The sequence below is a fragment of the Callorhinchus milii genome, unplaced genomic scaffold (genome assembly GCF_018977255.1).
Source record: "Callorhinchus milii isolate IMCB2004 unplaced genomic scaffold, IMCB_Cmil_1.0 Scaffold11, whole genome shotgun sequence".
Taxonomy (NCBI): Eukaryota; Metazoa; Chordata; class Chondrichthyes; order Chimaeriformes; family Callorhinchidae; genus Callorhinchus; species Callorhinchus milii.
Genome location: NW_024704752.1, coordinates 4948727 through 4969929, shown reverse-complemented (window position 1 = coordinate 4969929; position 21203 = coordinate 4948727). Strand labels below are relative to the sequence as shown.

The 21203-nt window shown below is 41.1% G+C and overlaps 1 protein-coding gene across 4 annotated transcripts in view; it reads right to left on the bottom strand.

Moving 5' to 3' along the window:
• Positions 1-2669: 2669 nt before the first annotated feature.
• Positions 2670-21203, bottom strand: part of rnf13 (ring finger protein 13) — a 100378-nt gene continuing 81844 nt past the window's right edge. For all 4 annotated transcript variants that reach the window (XM_007902457.2, XM_007902455.2, XM_007902456.2 and 1 more), the window contains exons 9-10: positions 6345-6425; positions 2670-5630 (exon numbers count right to left, since the gene is read on the bottom strand). In XM_007902457.2, coding sequence (XP_007900648.2) covers positions 5251-5630; positions 6345-6425 — 461 coding nt within the window. In that variant the 3' untranslated portion in view covers positions 2670-5250. The remainder of the gene's footprint in view (positions 5631-6344; positions 6426-21203) is intronic.

The window sequence follows — 21203 nt, the reverse complement described above, 5'->3', positions numbered from 1 at the left end:
AAACTTTTCCTTTGTCTATTTCAAAGCAGCTTCAAGACATTAACTAATTGCTTCTTTAGTTGCAATTTTGTACAGGTCAGTCGTGTTTGTAAACCACTCCTAGGGAAGAATATGGGAAATAACTTAATGCACTGGAAGTCTTAAAGCTGCTCTGGAAAAACTAATTTACCTCTGATCTTGTGTTCCTCAAAGGGGATGCTGATGGAGGACATATACTTGGTGGTGTTGAGCTGAATATTTGGGGGAGGTCAGTTTTGTGAGTGGTAGTGATAGGCATAAACACACATATATTGCTCTGGGCAGTATTATTGACTTGAAGCTTTGCCTTGGTTTAATACTAGTGGGTTTCATGTAACCAAAACCAAGGATCTCCCTGCCCCTGTCAGCACCTTCTTAGTACAGGCACTGACATCAACTTGGATGGTTGTACACTCCACCTAGGGCAGCCAGTGTGTGGAACCTTGTTATCTTTGACTTCCAACTGTCCTTCAAATCCCAATCTCTGCTGTTAGCGCTCAGCTTCTGCTCACCTCTGCCACTACCTCCTCCCACCCCCTGCTGACATGCTTGTCCACCCTTGACCATGCTAATGCCATCCTTGCAGGCTCTTCCAGTGGGTTGTAGATTATCCAGAACTCTGCAGCTTGTGCCATCTTCTTCACCAGGCTCTTCATTCTTACTACACCTTGTAAGCTTGTACCAGTATGCAAACCTCCTATTAAGACTATTTTGATATTAAGATGTTTCAATCCCCTGTAGTTTATGTATACAGGCCAGAGTTCCTTTCTGATTTGGGTGTTTTTTTTTACCCATTGGCAATGCAGTTGTGGATGTGTTCAACTTTATCTAGCTCAGTCTTTGTACCAGTTAGTTTCTACTTTGGTCCAGATATTGGAAAATTTGATTGCAGAATCAGTTTCCAAGCCCTGTAATTATCTGACCATGGATGTTTGTCCACATACCGGGTGCAGTGTAAAATGTAGTTATCTGCCCAAATTAAATGAGACTATTGCTATTTGGAGAAAATTAGGTGATAAAGTAGTGTTGGGAATGTGAGTACTTATCTGTGCCCAAGTTGGTAGGCATCAGCACAGGAAATTTCCATAATACATTTAGCCAACCATTCCCCGGCAATGCTGTGTACATTGACACCAGAAATCTCAATTCCTACTGGTTTGTAATGTACAAATTACGCACACACTTGTACACACTACAAATACCAAATGAGCTGCCTGTATTTTTATGCGAATGAATGAGCCTTAGCCTTGCACTGGATTGACACTGCTGTCCATTAAATATCAGTCCCTCATTTTGTTGGGTTTTGAACAAAGCTTGCAGCAGACTATTTGGCAGATTTACAGTATTAAGTTTTGTCTCCTTTTTGCTGCTGGTAGTGGGAAAGGGATTGTGAATCACCTTGCTTAGCTCCTGCTGCTTTCTGCCCAATTCTTCACAATTACCTGTGAGGGTACGATTTGGACAGGCAGAGCAAAGTCTGAGCATTACATTCACCTATATTGCAGGAGGCCAGGTTGGTGCACTATTTTGAAAGATTTGGATCAAGTGAAGGCAGTTGAGATCCAAAATGGGGGGGTGAGGCGGTTGAACAGAATTTAAGCATAAGTGCATGAGAGATTTTAAATAAGACTTGAAATTCAAAACAATTTTTGTGCAGTGTATACAAAAAAATAATTCAGATTGAAAAATTGGTTGAAGGAGTGAGTCATGTTTTCCTCCCCCCCCCCCCCCCCCCCCCGGGGAATTCACATTGGTGCTTTCCTGGAGAACTAAATATGTGCATCAGCTGGCTCCGGTAGTATCACGCCCCCAGCTCAGGCTAACATTGAATGCCCAATAGGCTGACTCTCCAAGGCAGTGGTGTGTGTTATTGTTGGAGGCGTTGAATGAGATTTTAAACTAAGGCCTGTCTGTCTGTTCAGGTGCACATTAGAGATCCCACAGCACTTTCAAAAAGAGAAGGGAGTTTCTCCTTGTTACCTGGCCAACATCCACCCAAATATTTCATCAATTTGTGGCTGTTTTTGAAACATTGGAAATTGGCTGCTATGTTTGCCTACAAATAGTCACCCCACTTTATAGTAATAACCTATGAAGTGCTTTGAAATGTCCACCTAACATGAAAGGTGCTGCATCAACTAAGAATCAGTATTGTTTCTTTACAGACAAGGGACATGGGTAATTGAAGACCTAAACATTTAAGACAGCTCTGTTTTGGTTGTTGCAAAACATTAACTGATGTCTTATTGATCTTTAAATCTTTTTATGATAACTGAGTCCTCTGCATATTCTCAACAGCTAATGCGGTCAAGGGTAAGTGCTTTGAATGGAAGCTTCATTCTGAGTTCTGAATGTGAGTATCTTAGAGCTCAAAGGTCAGCTTGTGTGTTCTTGGAAACTACCTGGCCTCACTAAAAAGGGTAAGTAGAATGTTTCTTGCTGTGTATTCCCCCACTGCAGGCTTCAAATAATTCATGAAGGGAAATAGTATTTTGCTTAAAGCGTTAACAATGTCCTACAAAGTTTGTAGTTTGTCATAACAGCACAAACTGATTTATCTAATCTGTATGTTGCTGAACTGAACCACAGAAATTTCCAAAAAAACGAGTCCCGACTATAGTGCAGTGTAGGACTAAAACACGGCAAGCAAGTGATTTGAAAAGTGCTTTATTATTCTGTGAAAATACCACATCAAATTAAATCATTCTTCAAATTTACATAACCTTAAAAAAACTAGTATAGAACTTAATACATGTGTTCATTTGTATTGTAGCTTTAGTGCTGTTATCTATATGCAAGCCTATTTGTACATTTAGATAACATTAGACAAGGAAATAAAGGTCAGCAGCCTGGGTGCTCTGAATTTTTTTTAGTAGATGTGCAGATGTATTTATTGTGGAATTTTTGAGGATTATTGATAGAGGTTCCATAGTCCCCCACCACTTTACAGGGTACATAATGTATAATTTGTATGGGTGGAGGGCAGTAAGGATGTGAATCATGAGGGATTTAATATTTTGATTACATTAATTGCATTTAAATTAAGTTGTAGAAATACAAAAAAATCAATTGACATGTTAACTGCTGTTTAATTAGCAGCATACCAATATTGCACAATGAATGGAAAGAGCAGTGTAAGATACCTCTCTATACTTTGGGCATATTTCTTGGAAGATGTGCTGCTCTACATTCCTGCATCCTTAATTCTCCTTCCCACTAAGTGATGGCTCCAACTTTCTCTTGGAGGTAATTTACCTCCATATTAAACAACTGAAGGATGAAGTTGTTGGGAGTGTTTTGCACATCTCTCAAAACCAGGCTTTTGTTGAAGGCTTTGACTAGGATCGATTACCCAGACAATACTGTATTATTGTTTTGGATACTTGTTGATTCTAAATTTTCAATCACTCCAATTTGAATCCAAAGCTTTTGTAGACTGTTTTGAGTTGATTCTGGCATTCATAAATAAACCAACCTTTTGTTTTTCTTTTACTGCCAAGTGTTTTCTTGTGATTGAAATGAGCATAATTTAGTGGCGTTTGGAGACCAAAAAGAACTTACACACTTGACAGTTTTTTTTCCTACAGTTAAGAGGCAAAAGTAAAAGGCAGAAAAAAAAGGATGGAAGATGCCAGAAAGCATTTTGTCCCCTAACCATCTCAAAATGGCAAACCACACATCTGTAAGAGTCCATGCATCTGAAACACGTCAATTTATGGATACTTAAAAGAAACTCCAATTAGCTACATACATCTGTATTAAAAAAATGTGAATCCAAAAAGTACTGTGGTGTTGCGATTATTATTAGAAGTTTAAGAACAAGGTATTGTTCATTCATATGTACATTGCAGTAATTGTACTGTCAAAGGGTATGCTTTCCAAAGGACAATTGCAGAAACATAGTTTGAGGGAATGGAATAAAACAGTCAGTTCCTTTTTTCTCTCTCCCCCCCCCCGCCCCCAACTAAGTTGCGTTTGGTTTTCTTTAACATTTTCTTCCCTCTCTGAAAATTACTAACTCAATATGGGCTCATTCTTCATCTCCAAAGCCAGATCATGAATGATGTGTAACAACCCAACGACTGGGGTGAGGAGGGGAGAAATGACTGTAATGTGATCGTGATCACTCCTAACATTCACACAAGTGCACTTTCTTGCAGCAGTAACCCTGGCTGTTTTCCTTCCTAGCCCCAAACTATTATGGCACTTATGTCAACCTAATTTTCAGTTTGAATGCATGTAAGCATTTTCTTTTTTGCAAAATAAATTGAGTGGAAATTTGAAACCAGTATCTAAAATTAGTTACCACAGTTGATAATGTGACAGACACATGCACTTTGTGTTTTCACTTGTCAATTTTTAACATAAAGCAAATTTGTTATTCTAGTCAGCACAACTGACTTGATAATTGCAGCATTAAAACATTAAGTCTTCAATATTTTTTACAAATTAGCATTTACTGGATGCTTTTGGGGAAAAACAAAATTTGAAATTAACCATGTTTAGCACTTGTACATACAAAGTAAGTAACTTGCCTTTTTACTGTATTTCAAATTTCCATTTATCCCAGTTGGTCAATGTAGGTAATGTCAACTTAAACACAAAAAAATCAGGTACACAATAAAGTAACTTAAAATCCGTAAGGTTACCTGGGATTTGCGCTCCTTCAATCACAAAATGAACAAATATTCAATATGCTTCATGAATGGGATCCTCCTGGGGGGGATGGAAGACATATCCAAGTCCAGTCAACATGATTGAAACATTTTACAAAGAAATATTGCCATTATTCAGGCATCTTTATATTGACAAGCCTTTAAAAGTCACTCAATTATGTTTAAGTGGTGCAATCTGACTACCAGTCTTTGGCAATCTTTGCAAGTTTCACAACATTGAAAGCTGATGTTACAGCAACAGTGGCAAAAAAAATGACAATTCAGGGAAAACAGCACTTGTTTTAGGCATCGAGCTTGCTTTTGGCTGCCCAAACCCATGGGCAGGAGCTGCAATCCACCGAGGAGCCATATATATTATATAACAGCTGCACTTCATTATTTCTAGCAACAACATGAGCTAAGGACTCGGGGATTTTACAATTCCTAGAAAACTTGCATGTTTTGACTAGTTGCAATTAATGAACTGGAAAAGCAATTGGAAAAATTTCCTGAAGTTTAATTTTGACAACTGCTTTAAGGTATGCAGATTTTGTTTTTTTTAAAAAAACCTAAATCGTCAAACTATTGCAGATGTATCTCTGGCTCTTTCGTCATTGGCTGCTTCATTGTTTTCTTGCTGCATCTGAACAACTATTGCTTCATTATTGACTCTCTCATCATCATCACTGCTGTCTTCATCTTCGTACTCAGAAGACTCCATTGCTTCCTGGTGAGACTGAGATTCTGACATGGTACCAAATGAATGACCACTGGTAGATGCTAGAGATCTCAGCAAAGGCGTGTTTTCCGAAACTTCATCGTTTTCCTCGTGGCTGCTGTCTGCATCATCAGTGTCTGAATCAGATTCTCCCTGAGAAGCCACCACCTTCTGCTTACAAACAGGACAGGTCTTCTTTGTCCTGGTGAGCCACGGATCCACACATTTGCTATGATATGCTGAGTGTGTGAATGGGAGGAAACAACAATGATTTGGTTAAACTTGGAGATTCAAGCTTTACCTTTCCAAAAAGTCTTTGAAATTTAAAAGGGTGACTTTATTTAAATTTTTAGAAGATGAAGCCTAGAACAATTGGAATTCTGTTTGCAATCCATTTCAAATGGATTACAAAGATTGAAAAAGTGGTATGTATAGTAAATTATCCTTATTACTAGGTTACAGTGGAGAAGCAAGCACCAGCACATGCTAGAACTATGATCCTACAATGCTGAGAATGATGCTTGAAAGGCTAATTGGAACTTAAAATAATAGTCGCTTCCTCGCCTGAAAGAACAATTTATAACTAAATCTGGTAACACATCCAAAAACTACACACATTTCAGCCATGGCTAATAATGTTAGACCATGATCTGCTTTCTTGTCAAGGGGCAGAGATTGTGTATAGATGTATACACATACAGAGACATTCAGTCAGTTCCCTTTATGTTGTATTATATTTTCTAAGAATTCCTTTCAGCTCCTAAATTCTAAACATGGATCATCTTGAACACATGCTTCTGAGCTCAACATCTCTTGTGCTCTGCTAGGAAGGCAGCATAAGAATTTTACAATCTCAATTTTCTCATGTAACCTGGAACTCATCAGAGAAAAGGAAACTACAAGGGAATCTGTTTGGTTCACTCTTGCTTCATACGAGTGGAGTATTTGCTTACCGTGTGAGCAGGGCAGGACTCGAAGCTTGTCACCTTCTTCATATTCATCCAGGCAAATTGCACACACCTCATATTCATCACCTAAAGCAACCCAAAGAAACCTTTACATATCATTGCTCTCGAGAAGTCCCCTAAACATTAAATACTGCACCATTTATCATCAAAAACAAAACCAATAACGATAGGCCTACATGATTTATTTAACATAACAGGGTCAAGTTCTATGAAGGTCTCTGTCTCACTGTAAAAAGAACCAGACAGTGTTACTGACGTTTATCTGGGACTGGACATGCCTTCCTCAACTTCAGTAGAACAAAAGGACCACTTTGGAAATAGGGTGTGTGGCTAAATTAAAAAGGATAGATGCCAGTGGGTAGGTTTTTCCTAACAACGGACACATTTTAAATTATATGTGGTTCTTCACCATTTCAAGTCCACCTCCATTTGTTAGGCTCCACAAAAAAGAAGTGGATGTGTAATAAGTAGATTTGGAGGTGACGCAGCCTTAGGACCCAAACCTACCATTTTACAAAGTCTTTCAAATTGCTCAAAGCCAAAGAGAACGATATTCACGCGCACACAATGTGAACAACACTTGCTGATTTCATGAAAGATCACATAAGAATTTCAAACATTGCTTGAAATGCCATGTTTGTCTGTGGGTACAGCTACTGACTTCCGTTCAGTATTGTGCTCACCAGGACAGTAAAAATTCAAGACAAAGCAATGTCACTGGAGATAACTGGTGCTGGAGCGCTGCTGCGAAGGTCATCTTGAGAGAAAGTATCAGCAACACAACAGGAGCAAATCCTTCCCAGTTCCCATCCAAAATAGCTCCTTAATGTTCTTGAGCTATTCATTGGACTTTCTGCAGTTGGAATTAGAGCTGTCCCAAGAACTTTCAAGGTCCATGTTTCAATATTAGGGTCGGACACACAACTCAATCCTAATAAGTTTACAAACAATTGAGTTACTACCATAGTTTACCAAATTGGATATTTTTAAACAGCCGTTACCAATATGAATGGAAAGCCTGCAGGATAAGTTAGGCATTGGTTCTTGGATCCAAAGAATAAAAGGATGCAATCTAACACTTGGACGTTCTCCTGACGTAAAAGGCGCTAATCGCATTATATAACTGACAGCAAAGCCATGTTCCTCCTGGTAGTTTAGCAATGTAGCAGGAGCCTGAATAGGCCTGTCTGCTCCAATAGTTTTGAATCGGGGCAGATTTCTGCCCTTAAATCCAAATTATTTCCCGTCACCAAGCCAATGCAACAATCTAGAAAAGTTCAACAAAATGAACTTTTTTTAACTATTAGATTAATCTGCAACTCACACAGGCATAACACCGAGATACGTGAAGAGCATATTCCCTTTGCTGTTGTTCCCATATATAATGCATGATTGGTGATGATGCACTGTTAAATTCATGGCAAATATTCATTACAAATGTAACATCAGATCAGCTAAGTAGCAATGAGCCTAGGGGTGACTCATTCCGACCCTCAAATATATATGACCATTTAAGCTTCTACGAATGACAGGTCATTGAGAATTTACGTTGCAAATAGTGAGGGTACAGCAATTTCACATCTGTACTCTATTGTAGGAAGCACAAGAGATTGGAAACATTTGGATCAAATCCTGAATTTCTATAGGAGCACTTTATGTATTGCTCTTATCATTAATGCATTTCATCAGCAACACATTCAATTTGCTGCAGACATTGTAGTGCTATCCTTTGCCAACTTCAACAGGATTTGACAATGCTCCACGGTAAGGGAAATCAAATACAACATTCCCAGCTGAACTGGCTTCTCTTCTTGTATTAAATCCTGAGGATCTGTAAGTACTCAGCAAGTCAATGATCACAGTTTGTGGTCACTTGATATAGATATGAAGAAAGACTCATGCAACATCAAATGTCATATCCAATGTCAGATTCAAATTAATATTACAAGTCACTAGATCAAAGGCAGGTTTAGATGAAGAAGGCTCTTCAGTCCATTTAATCTCTTCCTTCCAGAATACCACCCACCATCACCATGCTCCCATTACAGCATTAACGGGGTGTCCTGGCTTCAACCATCTTCGTAGGAAATTTGAAGTGTGATAATCATAATTGATACCACAACATACCTGTAGGATGTGATGGATACAAAGCAATGTTTATAGGGGGTCCATTTCATCTTTGTGATCGGTCTGTTGTTCTGGGTGGAACCTTTCACCACCACCCACCCCCAGCATCATGGTGACACAATGAGAGGAATGAAATGTTCCCATTTAAATTAGTTGTAAGCTTTTCTTTTTGTAGTTTTAGTATCGCAGTGCTAAAACGACAATAATATTAGTGTTTAATTTAGAATTGTATTAGGTGGATTAACCATCTCGGGGTGCGTGACATTTTCTGGGATAGATAAGGATTTACAAATTGAAAGGGGTCATGAAGATGCAAGTTCCAAAGAGCCCGGGTGGCCATGCCTCCAACTAGGACTAAACCTTCAATCAGACATTAGTGTCAATCTATAAATGACAGATCTTTTGAGGAGATTTTTCACACACAAGAGAAAATGCCAAACAACAACTTGCACTTATATAGCTGCCTCCACCGAGGGTAGCGTCTCAGATCGCTTAACAGTGGCGGAGTCTGATTCTGAGCTGGGGGAAGGGCGGAGGTGGCCGTAAGCACGGTCGAAGAGGAAAGTTTTCAGGCGGGACTTGAAAGAGGGGAGAGAAAGGGCAAAGCGGAGGGATTGAGGGAGAGTGTTCCAGAATTTTGGGGCGCAGTGGCTGAAAGCACGACCTCCGATGGTGGAGCGGAGGATTGCGAGGGACAAGCAGGAAGGCGGAGCCCGTTGAGCGGAGGTGCCAGATAGTGGATTGGGGAATAAGGAGGTCAGAGAGGTAGGGAGGTGCCAGGGAGTGAATGGATTCGAACATGAATGAATGTTTCAAACAATGAAATAAAGGGATCAAATGAGTCAGAAGTAGATTAGTTGTGTGTGACTTTATAAACAACAATGGGTATGGTAGAATAAGTGGGCAATAGGGAACTGAACTAAGACAGTTCACTAAGCCTTACATATGCACTATAGGAAATACCAGATCCATCTTATGACTCAGTAATGAAACGGGTATAGCAGAAAAAAGGCTCAAATGACAATTGATAGTTGCTACGAAATAGCATTGGAACCTTCCTATTTCAGAAGATAATTACATTACTGCACCACAACACTGAAAAATACACAAATGCACAGGAGTTAACAATTGTTAGATTGAGGAGCACGAACAAATTCCACTCCATTCCCTGCCCCCACATCGCCAAACATGGATGCTCTTTGAGGTTGGGGTTAAGACAGAGTGCTGAGATGAAGTGGAGGAAGCTATAACCAGCATATGTTCTCCTGACCTAGGAGTGCTCAATGATCAGGAAGAGCCTGGGGACCTCGTCTTCAAGAATGTACTTTAAAAATCATTCACTTGTCCTAAATTTAATTGCTTTGGCTTCAAGTAATGTTAATAGATGATGTAGTCAGCTTTGCCTTGGGCAGAACGTGAGGACACAGATTTAAATTGAAGCAGCCTCACACAAGACTCGAGACTAAAAGATTTCATCGCTTGGAGCAAAGAAAAGAATATAAGAAACAAGGAGTTCATGTTTGGAAATTCCTTCAAAAAGGAGCTAAATAAAATTATGTTTGGGAATGGGGCAGAGCGTTAAAGGAGAGGTCAAAGACAAATGGTCAAAACTCAACACAATATAATGATTCTGGGTGGAAGACAAACAGCTATAAGGTTCACATGAAAGTGGAAGAGAAACAGTGCGGAAACGGGTCAATGTGGAATATCGAGATTAAATAGGTGAGAAGGAATCGTGCGGTCTGGCTCTTTGGGATTTTGGAAAACGTCCCAAATTCTCCGGGAATGACTCCTGATTTTTTTTAAAAAAAAGGCCTTACTTGTTACACACTTCTTAACTTGACTGCCATCGGGGCCCCTTTTAAGTGAGCCATCACTTGGGAATGTGGCAGAGAAGCAACATTTTTCAGCCGTGGGTACTGAAGACATCAGGGAAGGAGCCTTGAGCCTGAACACGACGTATCCAAATGAATAAAGTTGTTGCTCTTAATCTGAGCTTCAGCGATAATCATCAATCTAAAAATTCTTTTAAAGGCAATTATATATATGCTTGCCAAAGAGTATTATGAAAGGGAGTGGAGAGCGAGCAGGAGAACAGCATTGGATTAAGTGGCTCTGTGGAGAGAAGCACCTATAACAATCTGTGATTTTTTGCATACATAGAACAATTAAGTACAAGTAATAATTATTCTCTCCAAGGAGATCTAGCCAAATTTTTACAAACATATGTAAGAACGCTGCTTACATTTCAGAGAATTAAACTACGAGGATCAGATGACATCAGAAACCAAGCAGCTCAAGTAGTTTGCGTGAGTCAAGTAGAATGTGGTTGATTATTATCTTAAATCCACAAAGGCATTGTGCCAGGGAATAGTTCTTCCTTTTTAAAGCCTTTTTGTTGCAAAAGAAAGAATGCTGTGGAACTGAGCTGCATTTCCGGTGGCTACAAAGACATTTGCCAAATAACACGATGAAGAAGCATCAGTGTGGAGATGTAGCAAATGCTTTCCTGTCTTGTTTCTTGTGAATTAATTCCCTTTCATTTGTTTACACTGGAGGAGAAAGGCCTCAGGATAGTTGTTTGTTAAAGACTAATATTTATTACAATTGTATTCTTGAATAAATCTGCCAGGAATAAAACCCAATTTCCCCACTCCTCACATGTAGAACCCAGTGACAGCAGTTTAAGTGATTTGAGGGGACTTCAGAGCTGAACTGTCACTGTTCAGGGAGGGGTGTGACGGGGAAGGAAATCATTAAGCAGAACTCCTGCTGGGAAGTGCGAGCGTGCAGACACCAGGAAAGTTCTGGGTTGGTCTTGGCTGTTGCCCCCCCAATCCATATTTCATTCTAAATACTTGAACTAACCATTCATTGCATTGTGCTGAGCCAAAGAGGCATTGTCTGTTCCAGTCTCCGCCAACCGCCCCCCCCCACCACCCAAGCGAAGAGCTAGGGAACAGTGAAGCTTTTAAAGAGGTGGGGAGGAGAGTGAGACAATGATGTGTGATCACCATCTCACTGAGATCTCAGTATTGTTATTAATTATTAATTATTATCAGTTATTAATTATCCTCTGGGTAAAGAAAGCCTTCCTAAGTCTGTCCTAAAATTGATATTTGGAACTTTAAACCTATGTCCCCGTTCTGCTGTCTTGATGTATCTGAAAATATTGTTCTGGGTTTATTTTCTCATCCAAAATCTTTAATACCTCTCTAAGGTCCCCTCTGAGTAGCCCCTTTTAAACACTCAAGAGCCTGATTGTGTCTAATCATTGCTCCGAGCTCATTTCTCTAACACTGGGGACCATCCGCTGCTCTCTCCTCTGAACTGTCTCTAGGGCTTTGCTGAACAACATTTTACACAGCCTGGTATCCTTCTGAACAAGGCTTAGTTTGTGTTGAAAATGTTTGAAAATGGAAATGATGCAAAGATAGCACCCAACAAATACCCAGGGTCAGCTTTGTGCTCAAGAACTTAAAAGATTTTAACAATTATGAATTGATGAATAGAGAAAGGCTCTTCTGATCAGCGAGTGAGTAACAAGAGGGGAATAAGCTGATTACTACCAAATGTAGAGGAAATTTATTTATACCGAGGGCCAGTACAATATGGAATCTTTTAGTCAAATTCATGTGGATAAATACTCGAGGAAAGATAATATGAAAGAGTTGGAGTATGGGTTTGGGGGAGAGAGCTCCAGGAGAGGAGCGAGAATCATACTGAACAGCTTCCTGTGCTGCAAACAACCTACAATTCTATTCTTTGTAACATTAACATTCATAATTCAGTGTTTGAACCTTAATATTAGTTTAAGACTGAAACGGCACTGAAATCGGAAACAACATCTTCTCCCAAACAGGTAAGCTTCTGAGGAAAGTGTGTGATAAAAAACATAGCAACAAACCCTGGGTAGTTTATGGCTGTGGACGGCATGATCTTCACCGTGCCTTGTACCCGTGGGAGCTGTTGGCTGGGGAGAAATGCTGCTGGCTCACACTGAGGGAAGTTGGCAACTGTTGTTTTGTTACATGGTGACATTATGATGAACTACTCACTGGAATAAATGAATAGCGTTACCTGATCCAGTGTAAATACAATTGTTGGAAGCAGCCACTAAACAAAAGATCTGGGAGTAATTCCAAAGAAGGTATGAAAAGGGGAGAAAGTTACATTTTACAAAGAAATTAACGGTGTTTGCTCAAGAACAACAACAACCTGCATTTATATAGCGCTCTTCACACGGGGTAGCGTCCCAGAGCTGATCAATGATATAACACCAAGCATTTGTCCTGAGCACCAATAAAATGAACTTGCATTTATACCATTAAAGCTTCTCACACGATAAGCACCCAACATCGCTCAGCCCGTTTTCCGATTCACAAGAGAGAGCCTCTATATTACTAAGCTACTCCAACAGCTCCACAACCCCCCCCCCCTCCAAAAAAGGCAAACACCCCCCTTTGAGAATGCTGACAGGTGTACAGTTCCCCTCCCCCAGCTTGAACACTTGGCTCCTCAGTTCAGTTCTATCACGCAGACACAATATTTGTAAAACACAAAGCTGTGGTCTCAACTCTGTGTTAGCAACACAACGTGAAGGATTTGTAAACCTGGAATCCTGCAGATAAGAGGGTCCGTCAGCTGATCAACTCCGCCTGACACCATCTCCCAATACGCCAGAGTGCAGAGTCCCCAGGGGGTCAGGACACAACAACAACGTTGCATTTATATAGCGCCCTTCACGCTGAATGTCATCTCGTTGCATCTGTTACCAGCAACATTTAATACTTACAGAGCCTATTGTAACGCGTGCAGTTCAGATCCTAGAGTATCCAATGCACCCTTTAAACTGGTTTAGTTAAAAAAAACACTGTCACAGTCACGAGAGAGTTAATTAACTAACTACAAGGTACCTGACAATAAGGAATGATTCTGTTTGGTGAGAAGCAGGGATGCCTCGGCTTATCAGGAGGGCCACTGTGGTTATAGATTAGCCATTCTCGCCCTGAAATGTCGAATCAATTTGTTACGTTAATAAAAGCCTGTTAGTGCAGCATCTAACGAATCCTTCATGTCCACTAACACACCTTGTCGGTACAATAGGACACTCCATTCACAAGGTTGGGGGCTGTGGGCGATTTGGGATATATTCCGAGATACAGAGAACATCCACACGTTGGCTAAAATGACCTACATTTGGCGATCTTCGAAAAATACGAAATTGGCTTTGAGGCTGTGACACAGAACTCTGAGACAGTCAGTGCCTCATTAACAACTCCACAACAAAACACTTCATCCAACCGGCTCAGCAGCTCAAACTGTGGGAATGTGATCAAAAGAAGATTATGCAGCGATAAAACGGAATTTAGAATTGGACAGAAACACAGTATTTTCAGTCTGTTGAAGAACTGAGTTGCTTTAGGCCCTGAAACGTCAGGAAAGAGCAGCAAAAAAACACATCAGTCACATTGTCACGTCAAAGGAAGCCCTCCCGCAGGCTTCAATAAGCACCAGGCTCTGTCAGGGATGTGCTGCCCAGGGCCTTTGCACAACCCAAGCTACTCCCACTAGTATATTTGGTGGTGTTTCACCATAATTAATAATAATTAATAGAGGAAGCCTGAGGAAGACATTGCTTTACCAGATCCAAGTCTAAACCATATGAGATTCAAACTGTCCCTCACTACCCTCTGCACGTGAACTTGTCAGCCATGGCAAGTGATTCCAGTGTTTCTTAAACAAAAAACACGAACATCAGTAAACTAACAGAGACAAGTGTTATGAGACGTATGTTGTTATGAGACGTATGTTGGGGGCAGGTGCAGTGACTGCTCTTGTTTTGCGCCTTATATGGAAGTCATAATAACGCAACAAACCTGGTTGGCCAATATTATAAACCAGACTGATTGTCAATATCATAAACCAGAATAATTGTCAATACAACAAACTGAATAAAAGATACTACCAACAAGAACAACCACAAATTACACTTGTATAGTATCCTGCAAGTCGGGAAAGACGTCCCAGGGCGTTTTTTTTCTTCAGAGAAGAAATCTGGCTGCGAAATGATTGTGAACCAGATGCAAAGTGGTGACAGAGAGGAGTGCGATTTTAAAAAAAAAACACTTTAAAATTACCGGATGAATTTCTTTATGGAACACTTAGCCTCAGTTTCAGCAGTGCACCGCACACGAGATCCTCTCCTTCACTCAGAGAGGAGCAAGGAAAGTAATGCAAATGCAAAAAGCAGGGCTGATTTCCTTCAAGCTCCAGCAAACCCATTGCTCCCAACTTTATGCATAAAGGGATTGCCATGTATCTCACTAAACCATACAGCCCACAGGTCACAGCTTGGGGGCGATTCTTCAGGGGAGTGGGAAAGAGGAGGAGCGAGGGACAACACACACGCACGCAATCTCCCGATCCCGAATTCTATCGAGAGGTCCTCGCGACATCGTACAAGTGTGGGCTGTGCCACAAATCAACTGTCTGCCAACAGACCTGGTCCCGACACACGGAGCTTAGCACTAGGAGCTATGTGTCAGAGGGCAGCTGGTGCTGTGGAGAGGCCTTGTAGTGAAGAGAGAAATCTGGCTGTGAAACCAGATGCAAAGTGCTGACAGACTGGGGATTGAGAGTGTGGTTTTGTTAAAAAAATTCAAAATTGTGGATTTTATATTCACTTTTGTACGCTAGGTTATTATTACAGTAAGAAAACTGTTGAAACGTATGGGTTTCTTTATTACTGTCATTTGCATTTTTTCAGCTTCACAGTTTATGAGCTAAACATGTGCGAAGGAGGCAGTGCAGAGTCTCCAAAGACCTGTACATTGTCTGACGGTTACTTTCCATTAGCATCATGTCAGAATTTAATGACAAGTCAAACCTCTCTCTCTCTCTCTCTAGAGGGCCCTTCCTTTCCCCTGCTCCCCGCAGTAGCTTAAATTCTGCTTCACACTGCCCTCTGCTTAAACCATTAAATGGTTACTGCAGACATGAACCAAACCTGGAATCTGGTACCTGCCATCCACTCAATGAGGGCTTAAATAAATATGTGCTTGACGGATGGTAAATGACTAACTCAGGATTATTTGCCTGGCTGGGGGAGAGGAGGGAGGTAAGCAAATTCTCTTTGAAGCGGAACTGGCCCCAAAGTGACCAGTTTGGCAACGGAATGTCTGAATTGAGCCAGCGCTCTGTGCCGGTCTCTAATCTGGTTCCTGAGCAGGCGGGTCCGCAGTATTCCAGGGCACTGCTGATGACGGCACAGCCAGCCTGGCTTATCGGCAGGACTTGGAGGAGCAGATCAGTCACTGGGGACAGAGAGTGTTGACCCCAGTGTCTTTGTCCCCAGTGACACTCAGCTCCTGTTAACCCAGCAACGCTAACAAGGTAGGGTGATCCTCGCTGGACAAGCAGTGGGAACGCTTGCCAGACAGTGCCCTCAAATGGTGAGCTTTTCCAAACAGTTCAGACATGATAGCTTCTGTGCTATACATTTCTAGGGTTCAATAGATCAGTTCCACAGTACTCAGCAGACAAGTGGTTTCCCAGGTTTATTTATGAGGGTAACAATGTGACCACATTAGTCTTTACATGGGATGGAATTATTATTAGGGGCATCGCTCAGAAATGTGTTTTATAAGTTGGATTCTTCTTGTAAGGGAATTCTCACGTCAATGTGGGCGAAACTCTTCCCAAATTGACAAGAGTGAAAATGTTTGCTGCTTGCTCGTTCCTTGGGGTTTGACCCGAACATTACATCAATTTCCTGTTAGAAAGCATTTACTCTCATGGGCATTCCACAGCCGATTCAGCTCTTAACTTATAGCTTCCTGGAATGAGCAGCCTGACATGACTCAGTTAAATCTTTGTCCTCCGGAATCTAAAGCATGTGTTTGTCTCAATGCTTCTTTTTAAGATATCTTCACATTGATTAGCAAAAGCCTGGATTAGGCTGAGAAAATCTACTTTTATCCAGGATTCCATTGTTTATCCAGTATCCATGGATTTCACCTCAGGCCAAAGTGATCTCCAGCCTTTACATCACCTTAAAAGGAAAACTCGTATCAGTTACTCGCTCCGCCCCATAAATGACTCAATTGCTTGTTCCTTTCCTAAATATTATTAGAGCCATAATAAGCAATGATTTCTACAGAGCAGCAGCCACATTTCCAAGAGTTCTTGTTGAAAACAATTTGCACAAGAAACTCAATTTGCTAGAGCAAAAGATCGGGCTCAGGAAGTGTAAACAAATATTATTAATCCGCAATGTGAAAATGTCCTATCTAAAATTCTACTTTTTTTAAAATTTAAACTGGAGTTCAACTCGTGGAGCTGGGAGGAAAATCATGAGCTTTGCCAAATGTTCTCAGTGGCAGGAGTTTAGTAAACAGAGATGACAATGATTAAGTGCGAACTTTTATGTGCCCTTAGATGGTGTTCAACAGAGTTCTTTGGTCCTGACACGATATAAATGTATTCAATTGATAAAAATAATGTGTAAAGGATCATCAAGTTTTGAAATAGATTTCTAGGCTTGGGGTGGCACAAAGTATTTTATAAAGGGTTATTACAGTTTCTGAAATTAGTGGCAAAATAACTGGTTGGATTGAAACTGACTGAGAAACAGAAAGCAGAAAGTGTGAGGAAATAGAAAACATCACAAGATTGGTATGGATGAATAAAACCCTTTGGTCCATCTGATCTCATCCCTCCAGAACCCGCATGCTACCTCCCCCTCACTACCCACATCACTGCATCAAACTGAGTCCCAGTGTCCTGGCCTAAACCACCCTTCTAGTCAGATAGGCTGTTCCAGTTATGGATTACCCGCTGGGTAAAGTAAACATCCTGGGGTCTGTCCTGAACAACTGTAAACCTATTTCTTCTTGTTCTACTGCCTCTAACACTGGGGATTCTCCGAGTTGCTCTCCTCTGCACTGCCTAAAGGCCAGTGGTTCTCTTCAGTGTGCAGCCCCCAACAATTCCTAGTGGGACCACAGTGCTAGTTTTTCCTAAAAATACTTAAGTTAATCATATCAAAAATAAAGGCAATCCTCCAACTCTGTCTTTCAACAGACATTGTGTAACAACTACTGTCCATTCCCTTTCTCAACAAGCGGAGGAGATATAAGAAGATGGTGATGAAATCTGCAAAGCGAAGGCCAGTGAAACCACTGAGACAGGCTCTCAATCTTTTTCTACACCCTTAACATCAGCATTTCAAAATGATCATTTCAGATGATAGATGCTATCATCTTACAGTTCTTATCTGCAGTCTATCTGGAGTGGTACCAGTAAATCAAAAAAGGTTGATGCCCAAAACATTTTACTCCATGAAAGACTTGATTGGTCACAAGTTGTAGCCAAGAAACAAAGGTACAACACAAACCCTCCAGTCAGCTTACCAGAGAACCGAATTATAAATTCAAAATGTAACTTGCAAGCAGAAAATTTAGATGAGAAATCGATTGAGGGATTCAAGAACAAGATGGATATCAAGTATCTATCTACTTTTTTTTAAATCTCTCTGTCTATTTATCATCTAAACTTAGCTAGAAGGAAGGCAGTTGATTTGAGGAGGGGTTAGAGTGCAGTGTCATGGAATGATCTGTGGTGGAGCGTACTGCTGGGATGAATGGACTTTCTTCTCTGGTCTAAATGTTCTATATATGCCGACAAGAACAGTTTGGAGCATTGGTTATTGCGCTCAGGATAACTACACAAATTTTACATTTCTATAGCACCTATAACAACAGGAGGATATGTCAAAGAGCTTCACAGTGCTGTCTGGGAGCCCAAGGTGAGAGTATGGTGAGCGGGGGGTAAGGATAAGATTAGATGGGCTGAAGGATCTTTTTTTTAAATCTGAATTAATGACGTGATTCCCCCCCAGGAAAAGATTTGTTCCCTGCATCACACAAAGCAGAACCGTGCTTTGGCCCAGCGATAGATTGACTACCTGGAGCTCACAGAGCACAATAAGCCCCAAACGTTCCTGACATCGCCTAACAGGAAATAAACTTATGCAATGTTTCGGAATAAAGAAAATGGATTTGTTTGTATCACTCTTTAGATGCACAATCCTCAATTGTTTAACTCTAGCTTGTTAAGATTAAAAATACACTGCAGCTTAATATATATATATTCATTCCTCTGATGATCCCCCGCCCCTCCCCCCTCACCTCATTCAAGGCCCTTCTCACAACCTACCCGACCGCACTTTTGGTCATTTTTTCCCTCCCCGCCTCAGCTCCCACCCCCCAGCTCGGGTGCCCAGCCAGTACTGTTAAACACCTTGGGACATCCTGCTGTCTACATGTCAATTTGTATTGTATCTTATAATCTTTAGCATCCACCTGAGCAGGCAGATGGGACTCCTGCATGCTCTTACGCTCGAGTTTGTTCACAACAGAAAGAATACACTCCTTATAGACTTAGATGGAAAAAAAAGTCTCTGATTGACTGCCAACTGTTGCTCTGGATGAAGCCCCCAGTGCTGACACTGCAATGCTCAGGCACGCCTCGCAGTCTAGTCTCTCTCTCCAACCCAGAAAGCACTCGGTTGAAACTAAATCTTGTCAGAATAACTTTTGAAAAACACCCAACATGGCAAGCATTCATTTCTTCAAAAAAAAAAGTTTGAACAGTCCTTTCATTTCCTACAACAGTCTATTTGTTAGTAGTGCTGTATATGTTCATGTCAGAGTGGATCCACATGGACACTGCTATTGGCAGCAAACATTTGGAAAATAAACAGCAGGCAACCGAGCTCGAGCCCTGGGGGAGTGCAGCGTGGTCGCCCGGTCACTCTGGTGACAGTTCATCAGATTAAACTGGGGCAGTGGAATGGGCGGAAATTGTTTGTTTTCTCCCAAAAGTGTATTTGTTGTTCAAACAAAAGGCTGTGAAATCCAAGACTTTATAGAAGTCTGAGATGTAGGTTTCAGCTACACAGCTTGGGACATAGTTTGGATTGAAACTAAATCCCTGGTTGTGGGAGATAGAAAAAGAGTTTGCTGCTTCCTCGCTGTATGGAAATGCCACAGGACAGCCAGATTCCCTCATTGTTTCCAGATGCTGACCTGACTGTCAAATGTGAAGATTCCAGGGGACTGAACCTTTTATTAGTAGTGAACGAAACAGGAAGGAGTAATTGGGAACATTCAGTTATTGATCTTTGTATAACACAAGCCAAAGAAAATCAGAAAGGTTTGTGTTTGTATCAGGAGGGTTTGGGTGTGTATCCGCCTATCCTAGGAGGAACACTGATGATTAAATGGACTAAAGGGTCAGACAACAACTTATACTTTATATAGCACCTTTCCCGAGTCTCACGTCTCAGAGCTAGAGTGGGAGGCTGAGCGGGGTGGAAAATGAAGCAAAGCCCAGAGGGAGGGATTTTGCAAAGGGAGGTGTGTGGAGGTCTTTGAAAGTTAAAATGAGGATCTTAAAGTCAATCTTCTGTTGGTTAGTGAGAAAGGGGAGTCTGGTGAGATGCATTCATAGAGATTGTAGTTGCTTTTCTGAAATTAAGTTAATAAATAAATATCTTTCAACTTCACTAGAAACTTTATTCGATTCCACAATCTTGATTTTGTAAAGTTACGTACCATGAATATTCACTCAATCTGAGAAAAGGTGGGTGATATTTAAAGTGCTCACAGACCCTCAACAAACAGCGCTGCTCTCGATGGATGACGTAGACTCAGGGCACAAATACAAACACAAACTTTAAGCCTCTGCATCCCTCTCCTTTGATAGTCTGGCAAACAGGGTAGGTCATGTCACCCAGTGAGTCCTTTATGAAATATTGATCAGTGACAAAGGACCCCAGGAAGGAAGCCACAGGCACAATAAACAAACAAGTAATATCCCCAGAAACTGAAGCGACAAAGGACGTAATCTGGGAAAACTGTAGGCCACGATATCCTCAGGTTCCTGATCTGAGCACAGACAGAGAAGTAGTCACCCTGAGACCAGCAATAACATTTGCAGAGGTTGGAATCTATTTCAGAATCAGACACTGGCTTCTAGATAGAATTCTTAACAGTTTTGTTGGTCAGGGCGTCCTCCTGAAGAGAAAGGTGCTATACTATACACGTGTAGATTTGTGACCTTAATATGGAATTCCTCAAAAGAATATACAGCAAAATTAATTTGGTTCCAGTGGTGGCTCTGACATTCCAAGAGGCAATCTTGATTATAGCAAACTAATTCACCGATTCGCTCCTCATCTGGTAACAGCTCAAGTGGAGACTGATTCAAGTCTAGATAACTGCCTGGATCAGACCACAGGAAGTGCTCAGTGGATTCCAGTTGAAGATAAATACGAGGCTGAAAATGTGTCTCTAGCAGAAAAGCCCATAACGCTAACAGTGCAATCCTTCACGGATCAATCACTTAAGGAGAACCGACACTTATCACAATGCTCGCATAAAGACAGGACAATGGGGGGAATTCACTGACTGATTAAAAACTAGAAATGTTGGCAGAATGACTCGCTGGGAAGGAAGTCCAGGCTCGCTCGGCCCAGGGTAACAGGGGATCTGATCTCCACAATTGAGGAGAAAGCGGAAACAACCTGATAATGAGTAAAGAAATTAAAGGGTTGAGTGCGGGATATTATACACTGTTCACCTTAAGGCAGTAACTGAAGGAGCTAATGCACCTCTGAATTCCGAAGAGAGCTCTTGATCCTGTCTATGGTAT